Genomic DNA, 21,421 nt, shown 5'->3' on the forward strand with positions numbered 1-21,421 from the left:
GGGCCGAAACAATCCTATTTTGCGGCCAAACAAGAGAGTGCTAGGAAGGACGTTGAGCGTGCTTTTGGTGTCCTCCAATCGCGATGGGCCATTCTTCGGTGCCCAGTTCGACAATGGCACGAAAATGATGTCGCCTCCATCATGTATGCATGTATCATATTGCACAATATGATAATAGAGGACGAAGGATATTCTGCAGAGAACTGGGCACCGGAAGAGGGTGCAAGTACGAGTCACGGTGTTGCAACCGCCCCACTGCAGATGGGTGTACCGCGTAGTAATGCATACTTGATCCAACGGTTCACCGATATGCGGAGGGAAACATCACATACGACACTGCAGGCTGATATGGTAGAAGAGGTTTGGAATCGTAGGGGAGGAGGGCGTAGAGCGTGATATGCGTTGGGAAAGTAGTTTATTAGAAGTCAAAAATTTTCGTTGTATAATTTTACCCCTTTGTATAATACAACGAAGATTTTGTTTTAATTTTAGTTCGTATGCATTTTTTCAATTATTATTGTAGTAGAATTAAAATATAAACAAAATGGAAAAAATAAAATTTTTGGTGGCTTGGCCATGTCCACTATAGTGGGAAACATGGGCATTGGTTGCCCGGCCACGATTTTGTGGCCTGGCCACACTTTGTGGCTTGGCCCGACCATCTATAGTGGACACTCTAAAGTTGAGAAACTCTGTAATTAACTCCACCGTCTCTGCTAACGTGCGCGGTCAGGACACTTATCTACCGCTCTAATTTCTCCCTCTCCAATTCCAAGGAGTAGATAGAAAAGATGCGACCATTTGTTACTCTCCTAATTCTCTTCTATTTCACTTTGTCGCCGCTTATCGCCGGCGACCCCATGCCTGAAACCGGCGGACTTAACGCTACTGCCTCAAACGATACCTCCTCGCTAAAGGAAAGCACTCTTGCAGATATGATTGATCACGCATTGGAGAAAGAGTTCAATGAAACTGATGAACTCGCCGACGGTTAGTGCAGATCGCTGACGAGTGATGATTGTACTCCGTGCTTTTGCCTCGCTATACATTGCCAATTAATGCTACCTTTCTATACGCTTTTCCTTTCCCTTGACTTATGTGTTCTGTGTTGCATGGACTAATCGAGCTCTTTTCCATTTCTGGCTTGTTTATTTTAATGCATTTATTTTGTGATAATCTTCAATGATTCAGTGTTGTGTATATGCCTTTTGAAGTAGATTCATGTTAAAAGAAATGCCAGCTAAAGATGGTTATTGATATTTTGATGCCAACGTTTAAAAAAAAATGTATAGAAAATGCTAGAGTTTCAATTGAATATAGTTAGAATGGTTTTAGGTGCACATTAATGAGCTTAAACTTAAGGACGTAGCGACGGAATTAATAGAAGTTGGAGACGTGACATCGCTGACATGTGACTTCTCTATGATGAACTGGTGAAAAATCTTGGTTAATTTGGTGATTGGGGAAAGTGTATTCCTATACGTTAAGCTTCATGAAATGAGAACCAAATAGAAGTTTGATTGATGTACTTTGAATCATTAGATTTAATATAGTAAAGCAGAGAATACATTTCTAGTTGGAAAGGAACATGTAACTTGAGTTTGTGATCACACTCTATCTCTCTTGACATTTGAAGTCAAAGATCATGGAAGCTTCAACAACAGTGTTAACGAACAACAGGTTTCTTTCTTTCCTTATAATTACTTCTTATGTTAGAACATGCTAATACTTGTAATTCAGACATCTTAGCTATTTGGAAAGGGTGAATGCTTGTAAAGATTATTACTATATGCTTTCATGAACTAAATTGGGCAAGCACTGTATTTCTGGCATCTCAAGAATTAGATTTTTAGGTGCTAGATGATATGATGAAAATCTGCAACCAAAGCCTGAGGGTTAAATTTGCTTGTGCTTGAGGGGATTTTGGATGATAAATTGATAATGCAGCTTTATACAAATCAGATTTGCTCTTATAGGGCATTGAATTGATCACATTTATTTGAAGTTAAAGCAAAATAATCACGAGTTCAATGGAATTTTGTCAGAGTATAATATGTTGAGTTGTACGTAAAAAACAACTTCAATCTAGTTCATTACCTCAAATATCTAAACTTGAACATCAAGAGCATTATTTGAAACATATTTGCTTTGTGACTATTCCCCCTTTCTTCTTGCCTTCAGTTTCAATTTGGATGTCTCTCTGCCCCTATTGAAACTTCTAAAATTCTCAGGCAGTTCTGGAAACTGTTGCGAGGGTTAAGCCCAAGAAGAATGAGACAAAAGATGAAAAGTATGCTTCTTAAACCTGTATCCTCCAAATTCAACAGTCTTCCGTGTTATGTTAATCTGGCTATTTTTTTTAATTTTTGTGACTACAACAAACTTAAAGATGGATTTTGGTTGATAATTTTTCTGACTTTATATTAGGTCATTTCAGTTTAATGATGTTTTTAAGCTTGATAGTGAGAATCAACCCGAAGAAACTCCAACCTTGATAGATAGCAAGGTACATTTTTTCAGCTACTAACAATATTGTTTTAGTTATATATTACTGTGGGGATGAAATAAATTTGTTTTCAATCATTTCAAGTTCTGCTTTTTTGAAATATCTGAATTAGTTGATTTCAGCCACTGAAATTTATTCGCAGGACAATGTCTTCATTATGTCCAACCGCAAGTCAAAATTTCCCATCTTACAGTTGGACTTAAGGTTAGTTAGACTTCTGATTTTCTTCCCAAGGTACCAGTATTCGTTATTCAAATACTCCCTCCGTCCCACTTAAAATGCAACATTCGGGAATTGGCACAAAATTTATATAGTGTTGTTTTGTGAGTTAATGAAGAGAGAGTAAAGTAAGAGAGATGAAAAAGTAGAGATAGAGTTGTTTCCATTTTAGGAAACGTTTCATTTTTAATGGGACAACCAAAAAAGGAAAACGTTTCATTTTTAATGGGACAGGGGGAGTATTACACAAGCAGTCACACATTCTGATTCTTTTTTTGTTCCACAGGTTCATATCTGATTTAGTTGTTGTAATTGTGTCCGCAACGTGTGGTGGAATTGCCTTTGCTTGTGCTGGACAACCAGTAAGCTTCTGAAGAGGCTTTCTGCTATTTTAGCTGATTTTAGCAACTTCCTATTCATTGATTCTCCTTGTTTTAGTTATTTTGAATGTATTTATGATCTTTAAATTTCTGTGATGATCTGCACTTTTAACCTTGCAGGTTATAACTTGATATTTACTAGCGGGATCCCTTATAGGACCTGGAGGGTTTAGTATTGTCAGTGAAATGGTTCAAGTATGTTGCCTTTTTGCATCACCTTTATATTTGAGCATAATATTATTGCTTCTTTACTGATTTCTTACTCCTGTGTGAATGTGACCTATTTCTTTGAAATTTTTGTCATGTCTCAAAGATAATATTTGTGCCTAATTACTCATAGTATGTCCTTTCAGGTTGAAACTGTGGCACAGTTTGGAGTTATTTTTCTTCTTTTTGCACTGGGACTTGAATTCTCTGTTGTGAAGGTTCGTCATGTTTTTATCTAAATTTACATTCTCTCTAATCTTGTTATGTGTCATTAAAAGAAATAATAATAAAAGGAATCGAGACCTTGAAAGATTGATAGTAAATTTAACTGATAATGCAGATTCGTGTTGTGCGAGCAGTTGCTTTTTTCGGCGGGCTGCTTCAAATACTTTTGTTTATGTGCTTGTGTGGGATAACAGCCATGATATGCTATTCTCTATTATCAACTTCTTTGATATTTGCACCTATGCAATCACACCTATGTTATATAAAATGATTATCGGGGCTAAATTCCTTAGATATTATTGACTTTCTTAACCTCCAGATTTCCATAAAAAGTATTGATGTAAACTTGAAAATTTAAATTGATTCATTCACTAGATGTAGGCTAAGAATTGAATTTTATCACTTTTTACTTTAGATGTCAAATATGTTTAGAAGGTCATTTTGTGATGCTAGGAGTTGTATGTGATAATACATAATCAAGGTGAATCACCTTGTCCTGCCATATCTTTAGTGCTAACCTTCAACTTTTAGAGGATGACATTCACCTGATCTTTAAGCTTTCTTTTATGGTCCAGAGCCATTCATAAAATAATCTTTTGTGTCTAGTCCTTTCATTTAGTTCTATCTTTTAATATGTTGAAGTTATATCTTGGCAGTTATGTGGTGGGGAAGCATCTGAAGGTGTCTTTGTTGGTGTGTTCCTGTCAATGTCTTCAACAGCAGTGGTACAACACCCATCTGATTTTTGAATCTTCAGCTTAATCTAATTTGTTATGTGGTGGGGAAACATGAATTTCAGGATATAATTTATTTTCATGCTCTCTAAATCTCATAATATAGCACATTTGACTTGCACGGGTTTTAAGAAAGTGGCTGTAGACGTGATTTGAGTGGATAAAAGGTATTTCTAGGGATCCCACTTTATAAAAAATGTGTTTTTTGTAAATAAGAGATGTTTGGAAGGTTGAAATATAAAGTAGAGTGTCGGGTCATGTTCTTAATTGGAAAGTGTTGGTACATTTGGGGGACACCGAATCTTGTAATTGTGCTATACTTTTGGGGGACGGAGGGTGTATTTCTTTTCTTGCTTCGAGGATCAATCTTGAAGCTATAATTAAGGTAAAAGAACCATAATCTGTATATGCAATCACAATAAAAAAACAACCCTCGATGACAAGGGTGTTAATTCTTTCCCTGAGACAATAATCAGAATGTGGATATAAAGAGATTAACTTCATTGCGGAGGAAGCTGTCACTAAGTTTTTGATGTCAAAAGTGGAGTTGACTTTTATAATGTGGTATAAGGAAACTTCATCTTCTTATCCAGGAACTTGTTCAAAAATACCATAATGAAAGGAACTTAGGAGTTTGTCTCTAGATATTCGACCAAATTGGGTCGCTCATTTCATATAGAACCTATCACTAAACTCCTTTTAGAGGGGTGTATGGCTAAGTGGAGCTAAATATGTGCATTAAGATACGGAGGCTTCATATTCCAGCACAATGAAAGCACTTTTTCACTCTTTCATATACTAGGGGATTTTCACTTGGAAAAGAAAATGATCCATGCTAATGATTCGGGTCCCCATAACCATGTGTATCAATGCTAGACATCTTGTAGCACTTACCTAAGGAACCTTTAAGAGGGGTTCATATTATTGTACATGGATGATCCTCCTCCCATTGGTTAGCTTCTTAGACACCGTAAGGCATCTTTAAAGGACATCCATGTTCTTGCGCAAAGTAATTCCATCAACCGGTGTTCCTTACTGCATATCAATACATTGCTGCTGCAATCAGATTACATCTTCCGATGATAAAAATATTCAAATTATGCCTCTAGCCCTTATGAATATGGATTTTATCTTATTGAGCTTAGAGATATTGTAGTTGTGTATGATGAAAAAAGGGATATTTTTCAGCACTAAAATTCACCCTACCAAACCACTTAATTTACTCCAAGAGGAACAGAAACAAATGATTATATAGTGCTCTTGATACATGCATTCCCATAAGGAGGCTTCACTTTTTACATGTGGATATGTGTATTGATAATGAGTGTGTGGTTAGTGTCTGTTTTCATCTTAAATAATCTGTACAACAGTGTCTGACTCTATTTTGCTTACAGGTTTTGAAATTCTTGATGGAAAAGAATAGTATCAATACATTATATGGACAGGTCACTGTTGGAACCCTCGTTCTGCAAGTTTGTGTCTGCTTAAGATTGTTCCTTTGATATTTGAAGTTGAACTGTTGAAGCCTAATGCTCTGAAATCTGATTGTTGCACATATAAATAATACTGACAGATTTTCCTAACAGCTTTGTAAATAAGTTTATATTTTGCATGAATTTTGCTTTGCCGAAGTCTGAACCACACTTGTTTTCCAGGACTGTATTGTGGGTTTGCTATTTGCTCTTCTCCCTATCCTTGGTGGTACTTCTGGTGCTCTTCAAGGATTGGTTTCCATGACAAAAAAGACAGTATACCTTACAAAATGGTTTTTCCTGTTTTCATGATTTGCATGCAACGTACTCCCTCTGGCCCATTGAAGATGAACCACTTTCCTTTTTGGTTTGTCCCAATCAAGATGACCCATTACTAAAAATGGAAACACCTTTATCTCTACTTTATTCCCTCTCTCTTACTTTACTCTCTCCACTTAACACACAAAATAAAGCTACCTAAAATCCCGTGCCGCCCAAGGAATGGGTCATCTTCCTTGGGACGGAGGGAGTAGTATCTACTTTGTCTCTAACTTAAACATTGATGCTACTATTTTTCCTGTTTACTTGACTTGTACCTATGAAAACTTCTGGACTGATGTTCTGAAAATTGTTGGTATATATTATGAGTAAGAATATGATGAAGCTACCTGCTGACATTCTGACGTTCTGTCAGCCCACAATTGTTTACTTCTTTTTTTAATAAAGTCCAAATTTGGCCCCTTACAATTGCCCTAAAATACATTTTGGTCCTATACATTAAGTGTATTACCTTATGGTCCAAACAATATATTTTGGTCCAAAATTAGCATTACCATTCAATTTAACGGTCAAACGTGTTTTGACTAAATTAGTGATTTAATTATAAATCTAATTAACTATATTAACCTAATAAAATTTATAAAATATTCACACATGTAATTTTTAATATAGGTAAAATATTTCATCAATTTTAGTTTAATTTAATTTTTATAAAATGTTTTATAAACTTTAATCTAATTTAATACTCTTATAGGTAGAAAATATTTTAGGAGTATAAATTTAATAGTATTAAATTAATTAGGTTAATCTGCCCAATTAGATTTAAGTCACGAATTTGGTCAAAATATGTTTGACCGATAAGTTTTAACTGAAATGTTAATTCTAGACCAAAACATATTGTTTGGGACCAAAAGGTAACACACTTAATGTGTAAGACTCAAAAGTTTTTTAGAGAAAATGTAAGGGAGGGACCAAATTTGGACTTAGGTCTTTTTTAAATCAGTTATATTAAATACTATCAGCACTGCAGTGAGTGATGTAATCTAAAAAATTTCTTACTCCTTTAGTGGCATGGATATGTTTAGACTATTTTTTGTAATTCTTAGAAACAATTGACTTGAAGTCTTTATGAAACCTCAAACCAGGGTTTCTTTTCAGTGATCTCTATTGTCATTAATGGGATCTTACTTTACTTGTACAGGCTGGTGGTGTTAGTTACATTCCTGACCATTTTGGCATTATTGTCCCACACTCTTATACCTCGGTTACTGAAGTTGATGATTAGTCTATCCTCACAGGTGCCTTTGTGCTTGATAAAATATATTGCATGCACTTTGTTTGGATATTTGACTTAGTCATCTTTGCAGACTAATGAACTCTACCAATTGGCATCTGTTGCGCTCTGCTTGCTAGTTGCTTGGGTTAGTCGTACTTCCTAAAATCAGTTAAAAGTCCTGAGAATGTGCCTTTTGACTGCAAAGTTATTGAATCTATGTATCTAACGTAAACTATGTTTTTCCAGTGTAGCGATAAGTTGGGTTTGAGTCTTGAGTTAGGCTCCTTTGCTGCTGGACTAATGATATCAACAACTGATCTTGCTCATCATACTCTGGAACACGTATGCTTTTTTCTATTGTAGCATGGTATTCTATTCTACCATACATATCTTCCTGCATGTTTGTGTGAGTCTCATACAAAGAGCTAATGTGGTATTGATTGATTACTGAGCTGTGATTTGCTGTATAGTCAGTTTATTATAGCTGTCTTTCTTATTTTTATTGAGTTCCTTACCTTTATGCTTTTCTTACATTTTCTATTATCTGGGAGGCATCCATGAATTTCAAATATCAGTAAATCATACATAAAAATGGTTAGATATAGCTGTATTAGTATATCACTTTGAACTCTACTAATTGATTGATGATATTTTCTTTTCTTCCTGAATGAAGACTGCCAACAAGCATTTTGTCCCGTAGGTTCAGATCTTATCACCAACTGGAAATAGGACTAAGTTAGTTCTGAATGGTCATAGAACTATTTCTAAATTTGACTCCCTATATATTTACATGATTCATTGAGAGTATCACGCTTTTTCCCCTTTTGTCAGAATGGCTGAGGCCGTTTAGGTTGTTGTGCACCTAAGGGTGTCTCCAACGGCGCCCTTCCCGTTCGCCCGTCGGGGACGGGCGACCTGACGGGCGCTATAGTGGGCGGGAAGGGCGCCCACGCCCGTCCCGAGTGCCCCTGCGATGGCCTCGCCCCTCCCGTCGACGGGCGAGTGGGACGGGCGCCACTGTGGCGAAGGTCGCCCGTCCCACTCGGACGTCCGACATTTTAATTTTTTTTTTTTAAATCTATAAATAGGGCTCCTCCAACATCATTTCATTCACACCACTTGTGTTGACAAGTTTCTCTCTCTAACCTCTTTTTTCAATTATCTATAATGGCGAGTAGTCGTGCGGGTGGTAGTGGCGGAGGCGCTAGTGATAGTGATGGCTTTAGCGATGATGCGACGATTGATTGACGGATCCGGCAGAGGCAGCAGCGGCGACGGCGGCCGTGCCTCGGCCGATCCATCGCCGACGACATGTACCCCGGGACCACATTGCTGCACATCAGCGGTTGTATGAGGACTACTTTGCTCCAGAGCCGCGTTTTGGGGATGCCTTATTCCGCCGACGTTTTAGGATGCATCGTCCTCTATTTATGCATATCGTTGGTGCGTTAGAGAGAAGGTACGAGTTTTTCAGAATCAGGGAGGATGCGGCTGGCAAACCCGGACACATACCAATACAGAAGTGTACGGCCGCAATCAGGCAACTGGCGTACGGAGGCCCGGCCGACATGTTCGACGAGTACCTCCACATTGGGGAGTCTTCAGCCGTCGAGTGTCTGTTGGAGTTTTGCGCGGGCGTTAGAGCGATATTCGGGGATCAGTATCTTCGGCGTCCGAGCCCCGAAGACTGCCAGCGGCTGATTAATATGCACGGGTTCCCTAGGATGTTGGGCAGCATCGATTGTATGCATTGGGAGTGGAGGACCTGCCCCGCCGCCTGGAAGAGGATACACACTTCCGGCTTCAAAGCCAAGCATCCCACGTTGATCCTTGAAGCTGTAGCTGACTACCGACTATGGATATGGCATGCTTATTTTGGAGTGGCCGGGTCGAACAACGACATCAATGTCCTCCAGTCGTCGCCCCTGTTCAACGATCAGTGCAATGGCGTTGGTCCCGCCATCAGTTTCGTCGCCAACGGCAACCAGCACAACATGAGATACTATTTGGCGGATGGGATATACCCAAACTGGCCCGTCTTTGTGAAGACGATCAAGCATGCGATCGGGCCGAAGAAGTCCTACTTTGCGACCCGGCAGGAGGCAGCGCGCAAGGATGTTGAGCGCGCATTTGGTGCGCTCCAGAGTCGATGGGCGATGGTGAGGGGTCCGGCACGACAGTGGTATATTCCCAACATCGGCGACATCATGTACGCATGTATCATTTTGCACAACATGATTGTCGAAAGTGAAGGGGACGAACTGACTTAGTGGACCAGCGAAGATGACACGGGTGGGGGTCCAAGCCACGGCGTGGCCACCGCGAATGTGAACATGTGGGTACCTCATGGAGAGGTTGAGCGGTTGCGCGCATTTGCCGACATGCGGCAAAAAAATGCCCATATTCGACTTCAAGAGGATATCATCGAAGAGGTTTGGACGCGGAGGGGTGGACACTGATGTGGTTGTCTTTTTTTTCTATCTACTATGTATTTTTTTTTTCTCGAATGATGTATATTTTTTTTTTATTGAAATATTCGTATTTCCCGTTCGTATTTGTGTCGAATTTTAATTCCGTGAATTTTAATTTAATTGTGAATTAATTTAATTGTGGGAAGGGCTAGTGGGAGGGGCGAGTGGGAAGGGCTAGTGATGTGGCAGTGGAATGGGAGGGGCTAATACTGACGTGGCATGGGAAGGGCGAGTGGGAGGGGCGCCGCCGGAGACAACCTTATATTTAACTTAAAGCTAATTATTGATCTGTTGCTGCTTTTTTTTTTTTATTGGAGATCCTCAATGGGTCTTTCCCCAACCTTAAGTTAGTTTAGATTTACCTGGAAATTTAGAATGTTATCCTGCAAGAAAATAACTTTGTTATTCAAATTTTCAGTGTCTATGAACCCTATCTTTAATTGGGTTCAACGTGATGTCAAGTTGAGCTAATTTTTTCACGCTTCCTCAGCTCTGACTTTTTATTTAGGGTGGTATCAAAATTTTGCTCTTACTTGTCAGTTGTCACTATGCAGAGAGTCCTTCAATCTGACACCTTGTCTTGTAGGTGGAGCCGATACGGAACTTTTTTGCTGCTCTTTTTCTAGCCAGTATTGAAATGCTTATTCATGTCCAGTTTCTCTGGAATCACATTGATTTTTTGCTGGCAGCTGTTATCTTGGTGATTGTCATCAAAACAATTGTGTTCAGTTTGGTTGTGAGAGGATTTGGCTACAACAACAAGACTTCCCTTCTCGTATGCAACTTTCAAGCGCTATTTTCTGAAATGTTGGTAATCAATGTTTGATCTGCAAATTGTTTTGTCAATATATCAATTTGCAGGTTGGGATGTCTCTTGCACAAATTGGAGAATTTGCTTTTGTTCTTCTTAGTCGAGCGTCAAACCTCAAGTTGATTGAGGTGTTGCTTTATTTTCTGAGTTTTTTAATTGTTGTGTCAATACACCATTATATGTTAACCTTTAACAATTGTGTTTTTTTCTTGATGAGAAATTTGTGGTCTATTGCTCAATACTTATTTTATGTATTATCAGCTTTCGGTGGTGGTCCTGATTTTGCTATATCGTCCTTTTTTGAGCCATCACTAACATAGGTGACGAATTGCAGGGTAAACTATACATGCTGCTTCTTGGGACAACAGCACTCAGTCTGGTATGCTAAACTTTTTACTTGTGTGCCTTTGCAATATCCCCTGAATTGTATTTCTTCTCATTCACAGACAAATGATCTGTGTTAGGGTCTCTACTGCTTATTAAGCTTCATGTTTGCATTGCCTTTGATACGTCATGGAGCACGTCTCAGAATATTTCAAACATATGTTTTATGTTATGCTTATATATACTGCTTAATATAGCTTACATACAATGGATATACTATTTCAAACATATGTTACTCCCTCCGTCTGCCAATTAAATATTCCAATTTTGACCGGTGCGGGTTTTAAGAAATTGTTTACTTTATGAAAGAAAGTGGTGGAAAAAGTTAGTGGAAGGTGGGTCCTACTTTTATATATTGATTTTATAGTAAAATATGAGTGTTAGTGGAATGCGGGGTCTACTTACAAAAAGTAAACGTGAAATGGGACATTTATTGGCGGATGGATGAAAAAGGAGAAATGAGACATTTAATGGGCGGAGAAGGGAGTATATGTTATGCTTATTTATTGCATTGACTTAGATTGAGGAACATGTTGGTATCTATTTACTTGGGATGAATAAGATGAAATAGCAAGTAAATGTTTCTGTGTATGAAATATATTGGATAAAAGTAGCCAAGAACTTACCTATATTAATTTAGAAGTCCCAAGAACATGCAGTATCCCATTTGTTGATCCTCTAATCAAGCAAGTAGAGATGTGGTTTCAATTTTCATGGGTGTGTTTGAAACTCTAGGAAAGAAATTAAGAGAACTGTATTTTTAACATAAACATTGGTATTCTTCATCTTACAAATAGTATACACAGGTAACCACACCATTACTGTTTAAGCTAATACCTGCCATGGTACATCTTGGAGTGCTATTACGATGCTTTTCTCCTGATTCCACCCTTGAGGTATTGTATTACAGAACCTGTACTGATTCATCACATTGTGCATAGTGTTCCATGCCTGTCTGCATAGAGTTTATGGGTTTGTTGAATGTGGTTTTTGTTCCAGATTAAAGGGGAGATTTTGCGTGCGGACAGTGCTAAGCATTTATCTTTGATGGTCCACAGCCCTCATGATTCTTGATATTAAATATTATAAGCCAGAAGTGCAAGTATTGGACTTGACCTGGTGGATGGTCTTGTGGTTGGGGGAAATGTGATTAAGAGTGCAAAGAAGGTCGATTGACTCCCACCGCTCCTTCCCTGAGTGTGCGTGCTGTTATCTACTGCGATTTCTCATGTGGCTGGAACTTTTTTCCAGTTTGGTGGTGATGCGGCAGGTTTTAATACAGTTTTCTACATATCAATAACAGCAATTCGTTTATTATTTTTTACTAGCCACCATACTACATTACAACTGGAAATAATAAATCAGCAGCTTGTAAAGTTGTTATTTGTACATATTGTATTGTGGAGTAGTTGTTAAATGTATAGTTGCCCCATTTTTTCCTCTAGATTTACTATTGTTATCATATGTTGGATTTATGAGCGTACGAACTTTGTTTTGGAATTTGATGGAGCTGATTGCACTTTGCTAATGATCATCATAGATTATGTTTCCAAAAACAAATGATCGGTTAAAGGAGAGTGGTAAACTAGGAAGTGACTACTGCATCGATGGAAAGGTTGATCTGTATGTCATTTTGTGGCTTATGGGCAGTTTGAGAAGCAGAAATATTTGTGTTGTGAAGACCTTGTGTATGCTTAATTCTACACCAATTTTAAATTGCATTTGTTTAGTGTTGTCATGACTGAATACTCTGCATATGTCGACACCACAGATAGGACAGTTCTCTAATAATATTCATACATGACTTTTAACAATAATATGTTAAACCCAATTAAACAATTTCTACTAGCTGAAGAAACATGTACAGATCGCATACATATTTACATGATTAAAAGCTGTGGGGCACGAACAGGTCACACAAGTAGCAAACTGCACACAATTTGGCCTCGATAACACCTGTTGCAATAGTCGAATGCAATCATCGTATCGTACGAGCGAGTCACTGATGCAGCTCAGAGAGCTTTGAGATAACATATCGTACAAGCGAGTCACTGATGCAGCTCAGAAGAGCTTTGAGATAACATGACACGAACTCCAGAATGCAGTGGAGGCAACCCTAAAGAGGGCTGGGTTTTGATAAATTCTGTTCCACACAACAATAATTCAGGTATTTGAGAACTTCATTATACCCGAAATTGTAGAAAAGCGATGGTATCATAAACCTAAATCGTCTGTAACAAGGCTAAAAGACTATTAATCACCACGTACTTGTGAGAAGAAACAAAAAAGGGCAAAAAAGACAAGAAATGCAAGAGCTAGTGATACCCCGCCCCTCTAGGCCTTATAGTGGGTTTAGGGTTTAGCATGAAATATATCCCATCCACCCGAGATGGAAGTAGCAGGTAACACATGATCAGGAATTATATGTTTGTGCCATGCAAATTAGATGAGCTGGAATTGTTTAAGAGAGCTCACCCAATGGCAGTAGCTCCCCATGATGCTACATTATAGATCACTTTGCTCCCATCCCATGCCTTCCGAAGCTTACCCTTCTTCTTCTTTAAAGAGAAGGTCTTGCTCAAAGCTGAAACAATGTTTAGTTATTAGAGCCCTTGCATTCTATCCCAGACTAAAAGACCCAGTAAAGGCCACAAGTTGGAAGTTGGAACCAACAGAGGCTAATTCTTTGGAGGAAATATAGCGATTTCTATTTGTACTTGATATTAATCCTTTTAATATAATAGAAAGTATAAAGTGTGACTAAAGTATTGAAATAGTTGGACTAACCTGCTTGGAGTTGGTTGGGTGACAAATCCTGCAAAACAGATGAGCACATATCTCACTGGAATCAATATATACAAATCGTTTAGTCTATGCCTAACTAAGTTGAAATAAATGCATAGGAAAAAACCACAACAATTGTATTAACTACCTAGATTAGGAGCTTATTCTTCACATTTAGAAAGTATTCCCTCTAGAAGCTTATTCTACATAATGACTGGCAGTCCACCACCATAACCATTTACACTAGTACAGTCAGGGATTATGTATCACACCACCTCTCAGCAATCAGGTTTTGTCATGGTATGTGCTGATGACCCAAATACTACTTTGCCAAGGAAATATGGTCGGAATCATTTTGATTGAATTGATTCAATTAAAGAAATACTCAATCCATCCCAGTATCCCAAGCAATCAAACCAAGCACAATTTCAAATGAAAGTACAGCTTTACTGAATGGACACCCCTATTTCCCAATCTCAAGTGAAGTCAGAAATAAGGTGCATCCACGCGTAATGGATTTATAATTAATCAAATAACATCTTAATAATTGTAGCACACATGTATTGGGCATGCATGCAGGAAACTGAACAGTACCTAGCAGGTCAAATAGTAATAACTTATGGAGATCTGAACTGAAGGAAATTGACAGAGGTAAAAATTCTTACCTTAGTTTGCTTAAGGGATAACAGGTATGCAGCCATGAATGATGCTATACCATCCATTATATCTTCTTGACCAACTACAACATAGTCTTCTGAGTCCAAATCAACATTTTCACCATCCCAAAGGTCATTTTCACTGACTATATCCCAGGAACTGTGTTCCTCTGCATCCTTTCAAATGTTAAAAATGGTGGTGACAGTACCAACTGTATTTGTAGAGAGAATTAATAAAAATTTCTGAATTGTGAAATGCTAGGCGTTTCTTCTTAGCAATTTGTTATAGCCAATATCCATTGAATATACTAGAGGCAAAGATGTATAGAGTTCTGAGTATCCACACCATGAGTGTAAAATTAATGTGCGAGAAGTGAGAACTCATCCTCGTCAGTCTATTTGTACTTTGTAGTGAAATTTTTCTTCATTGTATGCTTATTTTTTTTACCTCATAACCATTTCATTCTTTTGAATATTTTATTAAGATAAAATTACTTCATACACTGTTTATTAAAGAAGCATGAAACGCACAGCACTTAAGTTTCAAGTAACCAGTACTTATAAAATCATACCAGCCATGTTTCCTGGAAGAGATGCCTTGGCATTTTCTAGTTTCTTGATGAAATCAGCACATTCAACTCCGGATTTCAAGAGGCCATATAACTGCAACAATCGAATCAAATGAGATTTAGCAAGTGTGAAGATTTATCTGAACTCTTTTTATCCTGAGTATCCTCTAAGGCATGAATACATAAAAACTCATTTAGTTGGTAAATTCTCCCAAAGATCATAACCATAAATTTAGAGCCCAAGTTAACTATAATCTGGATAGAGCATCCAATTTTGAACAAGCTAGCATTCAGTATTCCTTTCAAGAAAAGGCCCCATGTATGAGCATTTGCATATATCACTTAATGATTGTAATAAATACTGGAAAAGAAACCATAAAGCTATATAATGCAGTGAGAAAAATCTCCACCTCAGTTGTGTCGGTATCATAATTGGTGGGAGCAGATGTTTCCGCAGAGTCTTGGGGAACCTCTTGTTCACCATCAACATTATCATCACTGTTATCGTCATCATCACATCCAGAGGCAAGCTGCTGGAGGGCCCAATGGCATTGTTGCAGTACTGCTTCCAAGGTTTTCCTCTTTACCCGAACCTTATCTTTCTGGGCACCCATCACCTCTGCTGACTCCATTAGTTTGCAAGTGATCCTTCAAAATTATGCGTAAAAGTAGAAACCAGCAGATGGCTCTTTTACAATAGAATCCCCCGGCTTTGGGTTATAGAAATCTGAAACACACCATTACAAGCTCATAAGTGAAAATGGATTTGAGTTCAAATAAATTGTATCATTAGCTTGAAGTTACTAAAAGTTATATATAGTACTTTGTTCGACCTGGCAGTGAACTTTACTAGAACTAAATAAAAATCATATATTCTTGTCCAAGTCCTTCTTAGCCATCATCATTCCCAATTTAAAACACTTGTCCTCCGTTAATATAGGTAGAAGAACCATTAAATTTAGTCAGAGAAAAACTGAAAGTGAACCCTGTCAATAAAAACTAAAGTAAGAGTTTAACAGTATAAAATCATCATCCAAAAAAAAAGGAAATTTACATTACCAATATGCTATTTTCAATTGAATCAACATACATGGACTAGAAAAGATCAGAAGTTGTATAACAAAGTTACACACAAACTGGATAAGCATAATACTAGCATTTAAGCTTTCAAAATAGTCTTCTGAAATGAATGACATTTCAGCTTTTTGAATGCAGAATTATCAACAGTCAACACCAGTTTTTATGATCCCTTCGAATTTCCATCTCTACACCGCAACACAGTGCTTAAGCAATGTCACCCTAAGGATCCATAAAATTCTCATTATAGCTCAGAATTCATCACTTGAAGCGACTGGAAGGCATGGATCCACCTTGACCACGGTATGTATTTTTTGCCTTCCCATTTTTACGAATCGGGTTAGACAGTTCTTTCTTTTTCTTTATAATTGAACTCATCTGACATGATGAGCCAAATCTAAAAATGACCACATACTTGAGCTTGCCAGTTCATATTGTTATAAAAAACAAGCTTCTGTTTAAAACTAGCAACCTCTTAACTTAATTGACATTCAAACGCTGTTCAATATAAAACCAGATACACTTCAGAGTCCACTGATGAAACATTAAGAGGCATTTTAGCCAAAACCATATCTTTACCACGCCAATTAACAGAACAAATAATTACTAATACGATCAAATCAAGCTGCAGACACAGAGGGCACCATCCAAAAAAGACAGCAAATGCCTACATGAGAAATTAATAGTACCAAACAGATTAGAGGGTTTACCTAAGTTCATGGCACATAGTTCCATCCGTGGTAACATATCAGTCTATCTAATTTTACAATTTTCTAAGCTGAAATTCAACGCTTTCGCCTTCGTATAAAGGCTCGAGTTGAGTTCACCATAACCTTGCGCAGCTAATTAAAACTAAATTCCAAAAGGAAAAGCGGGAAAAATTCTCATAAAAACACAAGTTCCAATCACAAATTCACAGAAAAATAAGCACAACTAATATGTAAAACTTTAAAATAAAGTAAATCCAACACATCGAGAGCTGAAGACTGCGAAAGAATCACCTGTGGATGGCAGGGCGGGTGCCAGCGGTGGGCAAGTGGGGGGTTTGAGGCGATCGGGCGTTGGGTGGAAGAGAAAAGCGTGAATTACCGTCTATGTTCTTCCGTCATGATTTAATCGGGCTGGGCCGGGTTAGCCTTTACGATCTTTGGGTATTTACCTCATTAACTTCTTTATATAGATATACATTTTGGGTGTTTGCAGTTTGCGTGCGTCTATATAAGTACATCCTAATTAAAATCTTTATAATTCTGGATTGTGGCGACTTATACATACTCCTACGATTCATGAATACGTTTCCTATTGGGATTTGTTTGCTAAAAGAATATTCTATTTTAGTTGTCCTCTTAACTAGGGCACGTTTGGTAGTAGGATGTTTAGATCAGGTTTTGACCCCAGCAGTAGTAATTCATACACTTTATTTGGTACTCCATACTTTAATTTTACATGTTTAATATGATATCGTTTTTAACTGTGTATATTTATTATCATAGACAATGGTGAATGGTGTATGCAAGATTTTGTGAAAAAGGAAACTATGAATTCTAATTGAATAAAAAATTTTAATATATCACTGATGAGTAGCGGCAACGTCATTCCTAGAACAACTATTTACATATTAATTCCAACACTAACAACCCACGAAGAAACACCAATGGAAATCTAATTAAAAAATTGTAACGCTATTTACCAGATTCCAATCAAATAAAGGGAAAATGGCCTTTGAACATCCACCATAATCTATTTTATCATTTTGTCTCTGCGAAGTGAATCCTAATTCCAATTAAAATGCTTTCATTCATCTCATGGAAATGTCACCTTCCAACAACCTAAGTAGCTGCAGCACACAAGCAAAGCATTATGAGTAAGAGCAGCACAAAATAGAAAGCAAAATAATAGGAGTAGCATACTCTGCATAAATTATAGTATTTGTGCAATACACTCTTGTCAATATAAAATAAATATTGATAAAAGAAATCTTAAAATTTAAGAAGAAAAAAAAGAAATCTGTTAAGTTTGCATAAATAGTTGTTTTAATTTTACCTGAGACATAGGAGGCCTCAAGTGAGGGTCTCGTTGCAAGCACAGTGAAGCGCAATGCAGCATCCTGTCTACCTCCCTCTCCGAGTAGCACTTGTTCAACCACGGATCCATGTGTTTGGAGAGGCCATTCTCTTCCAGCAACGGACGTGCCTGCTCCACATGAAACCCGTGGTATCAGAATGTAATAAAAGAACACATTTTATGTCAAGTTCCAAAAATATGGATAGATGTGTACCCATTCTGTGAGGCACTGCTCGCCCTTAGGCCGGTACATATCCACAGCTTTCCGCCCCGTGAGCAGCTCCACCAAGACCACCCCAAAGGCATACACATCCGCTTTTTCACTCACTTGCCCAGTCTGAGCATATTCTGGAGCTATGTACCCAAATGTTCCGATGACTCTGCTCTCTGCACCTGAATCTCCATCAGCCGCCTGCAGCCTTGCTAGCCCAAAATCTCCAACCTTTCTCAACAAATTTCCCATACAACAGAGTTAAATGTAAATGGATTGATATATTTGGTGAGAAACTGAATCAAAGGAAATGTCAACATACTAATGCCTCGAAATCATGTGTAAGGAGAATGTTGTTTGGCCTCAAATCGCGATGGACTATGCATCCAACTCTACACTCCTCGTGGAGGTATCTCAGCCCTCGAGCAGCTCCAACTGCAATTTTTTGACGTGCATCCCAATCAAGTGGAACTTGATTCTTTCCTGCAGTTTCAAATCAAACTAAGACAAGTTTTCACACAGAAATGCTTCAAAAAAGTTACTATCCACCTTTCGAAATGGTTTGATTATACATATGTTTGAACAAGAAACAGAAACTTCAGTTTCAAGAATACAAGATTTGAAGATAGAAAGAGAAGAGAATTCATTTGCAGCGTAGAAAGTAAAACGATAAAAAATAACAAAGAACTCAATCACGAAACGTTACCATATAGATGCGAGTCCAAAGAACCATTGCAGATGTACTCGTAAACCAGGAGCCGTCTCCCATCATCCACACAGTATCCGATCAGCATCACAACATTCCGGTGCTGTGCACAGCTCAAGGCCTGCACCTCAGAGCAAAACTCACGGTCGCCTTGACTGCTACCCAATCTATGCTGTTTCACAGCTATAATTTGGCCATCAGGCAACACACCGCGGTGCACTGAGCCATAACCTCCCTCAGCCAAAAAGTTTGCCTGCTGAAAACCCCCAGTGGCTCGTTCCAGCTCTGCGAATGTGAACAGCCTAGGAGGTTTCCCAACGGACGGTGACTTGTGGCGACACACAGAGCAAAGCGGAGGGGGATCTGGAGGTGCATTTCTGTCCAGTGATATCATCTCTCTCACATTCCTGCACACATCAAGATTCACATCCCTCGAGCCACTATGTTGGCACGTTACAGACGTTGGATTCATTGTTTTACTGCTGGATCTTTGCAGACATTCTTTCAAGAGCTTCCCACCTTCATCACCTGAGCAAAGGTTATCTTCCATGGATGGCTGGGAGCCTATGCTCGTCGAGACAGAGCTGAGGTTGTCGCTGTCTGACTCAGAATCAGATCCATCACAGTAGTAGTAGCACTCCCCCCGCACTAATGGTGAATCCTGCATCACCGTTGGCTCCCAATCAATGTCTGACATGAATGATTGAAACGCAAACTTGTCCAAGCTTGACATCGAGGAGAGCCTCTCGGGGCTACTCGTTGGAGTCACGTTTGGAACCTTAAAACGTTTCTTAGTTGATTTCGAATGCTTAAGCACCTCAGAATCCGACCTTCTTGGCTCAATCAGGTTGAGTCTAAGGACCTTTGCATCTGAATTCTTAACAAGTACAACGTTGCAGTTGAGCTGCTCGGTACAAGAGCTAGCTTCTTTCTCCATTTTCCTAACAATTGATTAAAATAAAGGTACTGAAACAGAGCACATGATGAAGAATGCATTCTACTCCATTTGCAATAAGAATAGGTAGGAAACTAAAAAGGGCATTGCTATTACTTGTCAAATACAACCCACTGTGCTTGAGTTCTCTTGGCCTCAGCAGCCACTACTCCATCTTTGGATTCAAAAACAACCTTCATCTTCACAGTTACCTACACAGTAACCAACATTATGACAACAACTCAATGCAAGCCAACGAAACAATAACAACACTAGAGAGAAAATCAAGCTAGAAGAAACACCTTTTCAGGATCATAGATATGGTGTAGCTGGTGCATCATCTGGTTGCATATACCTGTAATATATTCCTTCTGTTCTACAATGCTCCCTGACATGAATCTCCAATATCCGGTGGCGCAGTCGCTATGAAAATTTGGAAATCCCCATAGCCTTTTACCTATCAAAAAAGGATCAACAATATGAGAACACAATAAATGCACATTCATCTCAAACTCAATCATGAACAGAGCATTAGTTACAGGAAAAAAAGAAAAAAAGAAAAAAAAAGTGATGGTTAAATTGAAAAGGAGCAAAAGGGGAAACATTACTTGAGGTCTGAATTGGAACGACGACGAGCAGCCTAACACAATCCCCGGGGTGCACTACATTTTTCAAAGCCCAGGTTAAAGCAGTTGTGGAAATTTCCTTAGCAGCCCTAACAACAACCACCACAACATCACTGCTTCTACCTATCCCACTCTTTTGCCTTACACTCATCTCAATTTCATCAAGTCTTCACTTTCAGTGTGTGATGGTAATGTATAAAATTAAAAGCAAAGTGTGGAGGTTTGAGATTGTTGAATGATTAAGAGAGGATAAGTGGGCGGAAATAGGGCCAACCAACAGCAAAAAAAAATCAACCTATCTCGGACTAACAAGGAGAGAAAAAAGTCAATAACTGAAAGTGATTTTTATCATATCATGTAGGAAGTGTGACAGTGAATTTGGAAAAGATGCGAAATTGGAGCAGAGGCCTGCAGGCTGCAGCAGCAGTTGTGGTTTTACGTGGCGCAGCACAAGAATTACTATTACTATTATGAGGAGAAAGTCCTATAATAATTACCTAATTAACAAAGTAGGGAGTAGCGCATAACAACAAGGAGATTGAGTAATCATGAAAGCTTTCTCTCACCTACTCAAGAAATTTATGATGATTCTTTGCGAGGGAGAAGTCCACACCGGATGACAGGTAGTATTTAATTGTATGATTGCTTATAATTTGTAGTCATGGGCCCCATCATATTAGCTGTATCGTAGTATATGTTGAAGGTTGAAACTTGAAACAGAACACTGCTGCATATATATTTGGTAGAAAGTATCATAGTTTGTTTCAATTTATAAAAATTTTATCCATGTTTTTTACTATTTCATTATCTCTAATATTGTAATTACAACT

General features: G+C 38.3%; 2 protein-coding genes and 1 pseudogene across 8 annotated transcripts; 1 reads left to right on the forward strand and 2 right to left on the reverse strand.

Annotated features, from left to right (window-relative positions):
* The first annotated feature begins 791 nt into the window (after nucleotides 1-791).
* Nucleotides 792-12,447, forward strand: LOC148928604 (K(+) efflux antiporter 6-like; annotated as a pseudogene).
* A 297-nt stretch (nucleotides 12,448-12,744) lies between these two features.
* Nucleotides 12,745-17,242, reverse strand: LOC148928605 (RING finger protein). Of its 3 annotated transcripts, none has more exons than XM_089069636.1 (8): nucleotides 17,052-17,242; nucleotides 15,807-15,959; nucleotides 15,384-15,700; nucleotides 14,977-15,067; nucleotides 14,414-14,574; nucleotides 13,752-13,779; nucleotides 13,440-13,548; nucleotides 12,745-13,107 (listed from the first exon to the last, which is right to left on the reverse strand). In XM_089069636.1, exons 3-8 carry the CDS (start codon nucleotides 15,603-15,605, stop codon nucleotides 13,026-13,028), a joined length of 693 nt encoding a protein of 230 aa, XP_088925762.1. In that variant the 5' UTR covers nucleotides 15,606-15,700; nucleotides 15,807-15,959; nucleotides 17,052-17,242; the 3' UTR covers nucleotides 12,745-13,025. The 3 variants fall into 3 exon arrangements, with proteins under 3 accessions (XP_088925762.1, XP_088925763.1, XP_088925761.1); XM_089069637.1 differs by having other exon boundaries at nucleotides 15,797-15,959; XM_089069635.1 differs by lacking the exon at nucleotides 15,807-15,959 and having other exon boundaries at nucleotides 17,052-17,241.
* A 356-nt stretch (nucleotides 17,243-17,598) lies between these two features.
* Nucleotides 17,599-21,176, reverse strand: LOC148928606 (inactive protein kinase SELMODRAFT_444075-like). Of its 5 annotated transcripts, none has more exons than XM_089069633.1 (9): nucleotides 21,158-21,176; nucleotides 20,574-20,627; nucleotides 20,268-20,422; nucleotides 20,083-20,177; nucleotides 19,032-19,972; nucleotides 18,648-18,808; nucleotides 18,329-18,556; nucleotides 18,094-18,243; nucleotides 17,599-17,887 (listed from the first exon to the last, which is right to left on the reverse strand). In XM_089069633.1, exons 3-9 carry the CDS (start codon nucleotides 20,358-20,360, stop codon nucleotides 17,849-17,851), a joined length of 1,707 nt encoding a protein of 568 aa, XP_088925759.1. In that variant the 5' UTR covers nucleotides 20,361-20,422; nucleotides 20,574-20,627; nucleotides 21,158-21,176; the 3' UTR covers nucleotides 17,599-17,848. The 5 variants fall into 5 exon arrangements, with proteins under 5 accessions (XP_088925759.1, XP_088925760.1, XP_088925758.1 ...); XM_089069634.1 differs by having other exon boundaries at nucleotides 20,321-20,422; nucleotides 21,089-21,162; XM_089069632.1 differs by having other exon boundaries at nucleotides 21,089-21,161.
* Between the last annotated feature and the right edge of the window lie 245 nt (nucleotides 21,177-21,421).

This window comes from Salvia hispanica, chromosome 4 (assembly GCF_029641045.1).
Source record: "Salvia hispanica isolate PSC_SH4W2 chromosome 4, Shi_PSC_v1, whole genome shotgun sequence".
NCBI lineage: Eukaryota > Viridiplantae > Streptophyta > Magnoliopsida > Lamiales > Lamiaceae > Salvia > Salvia hispanica.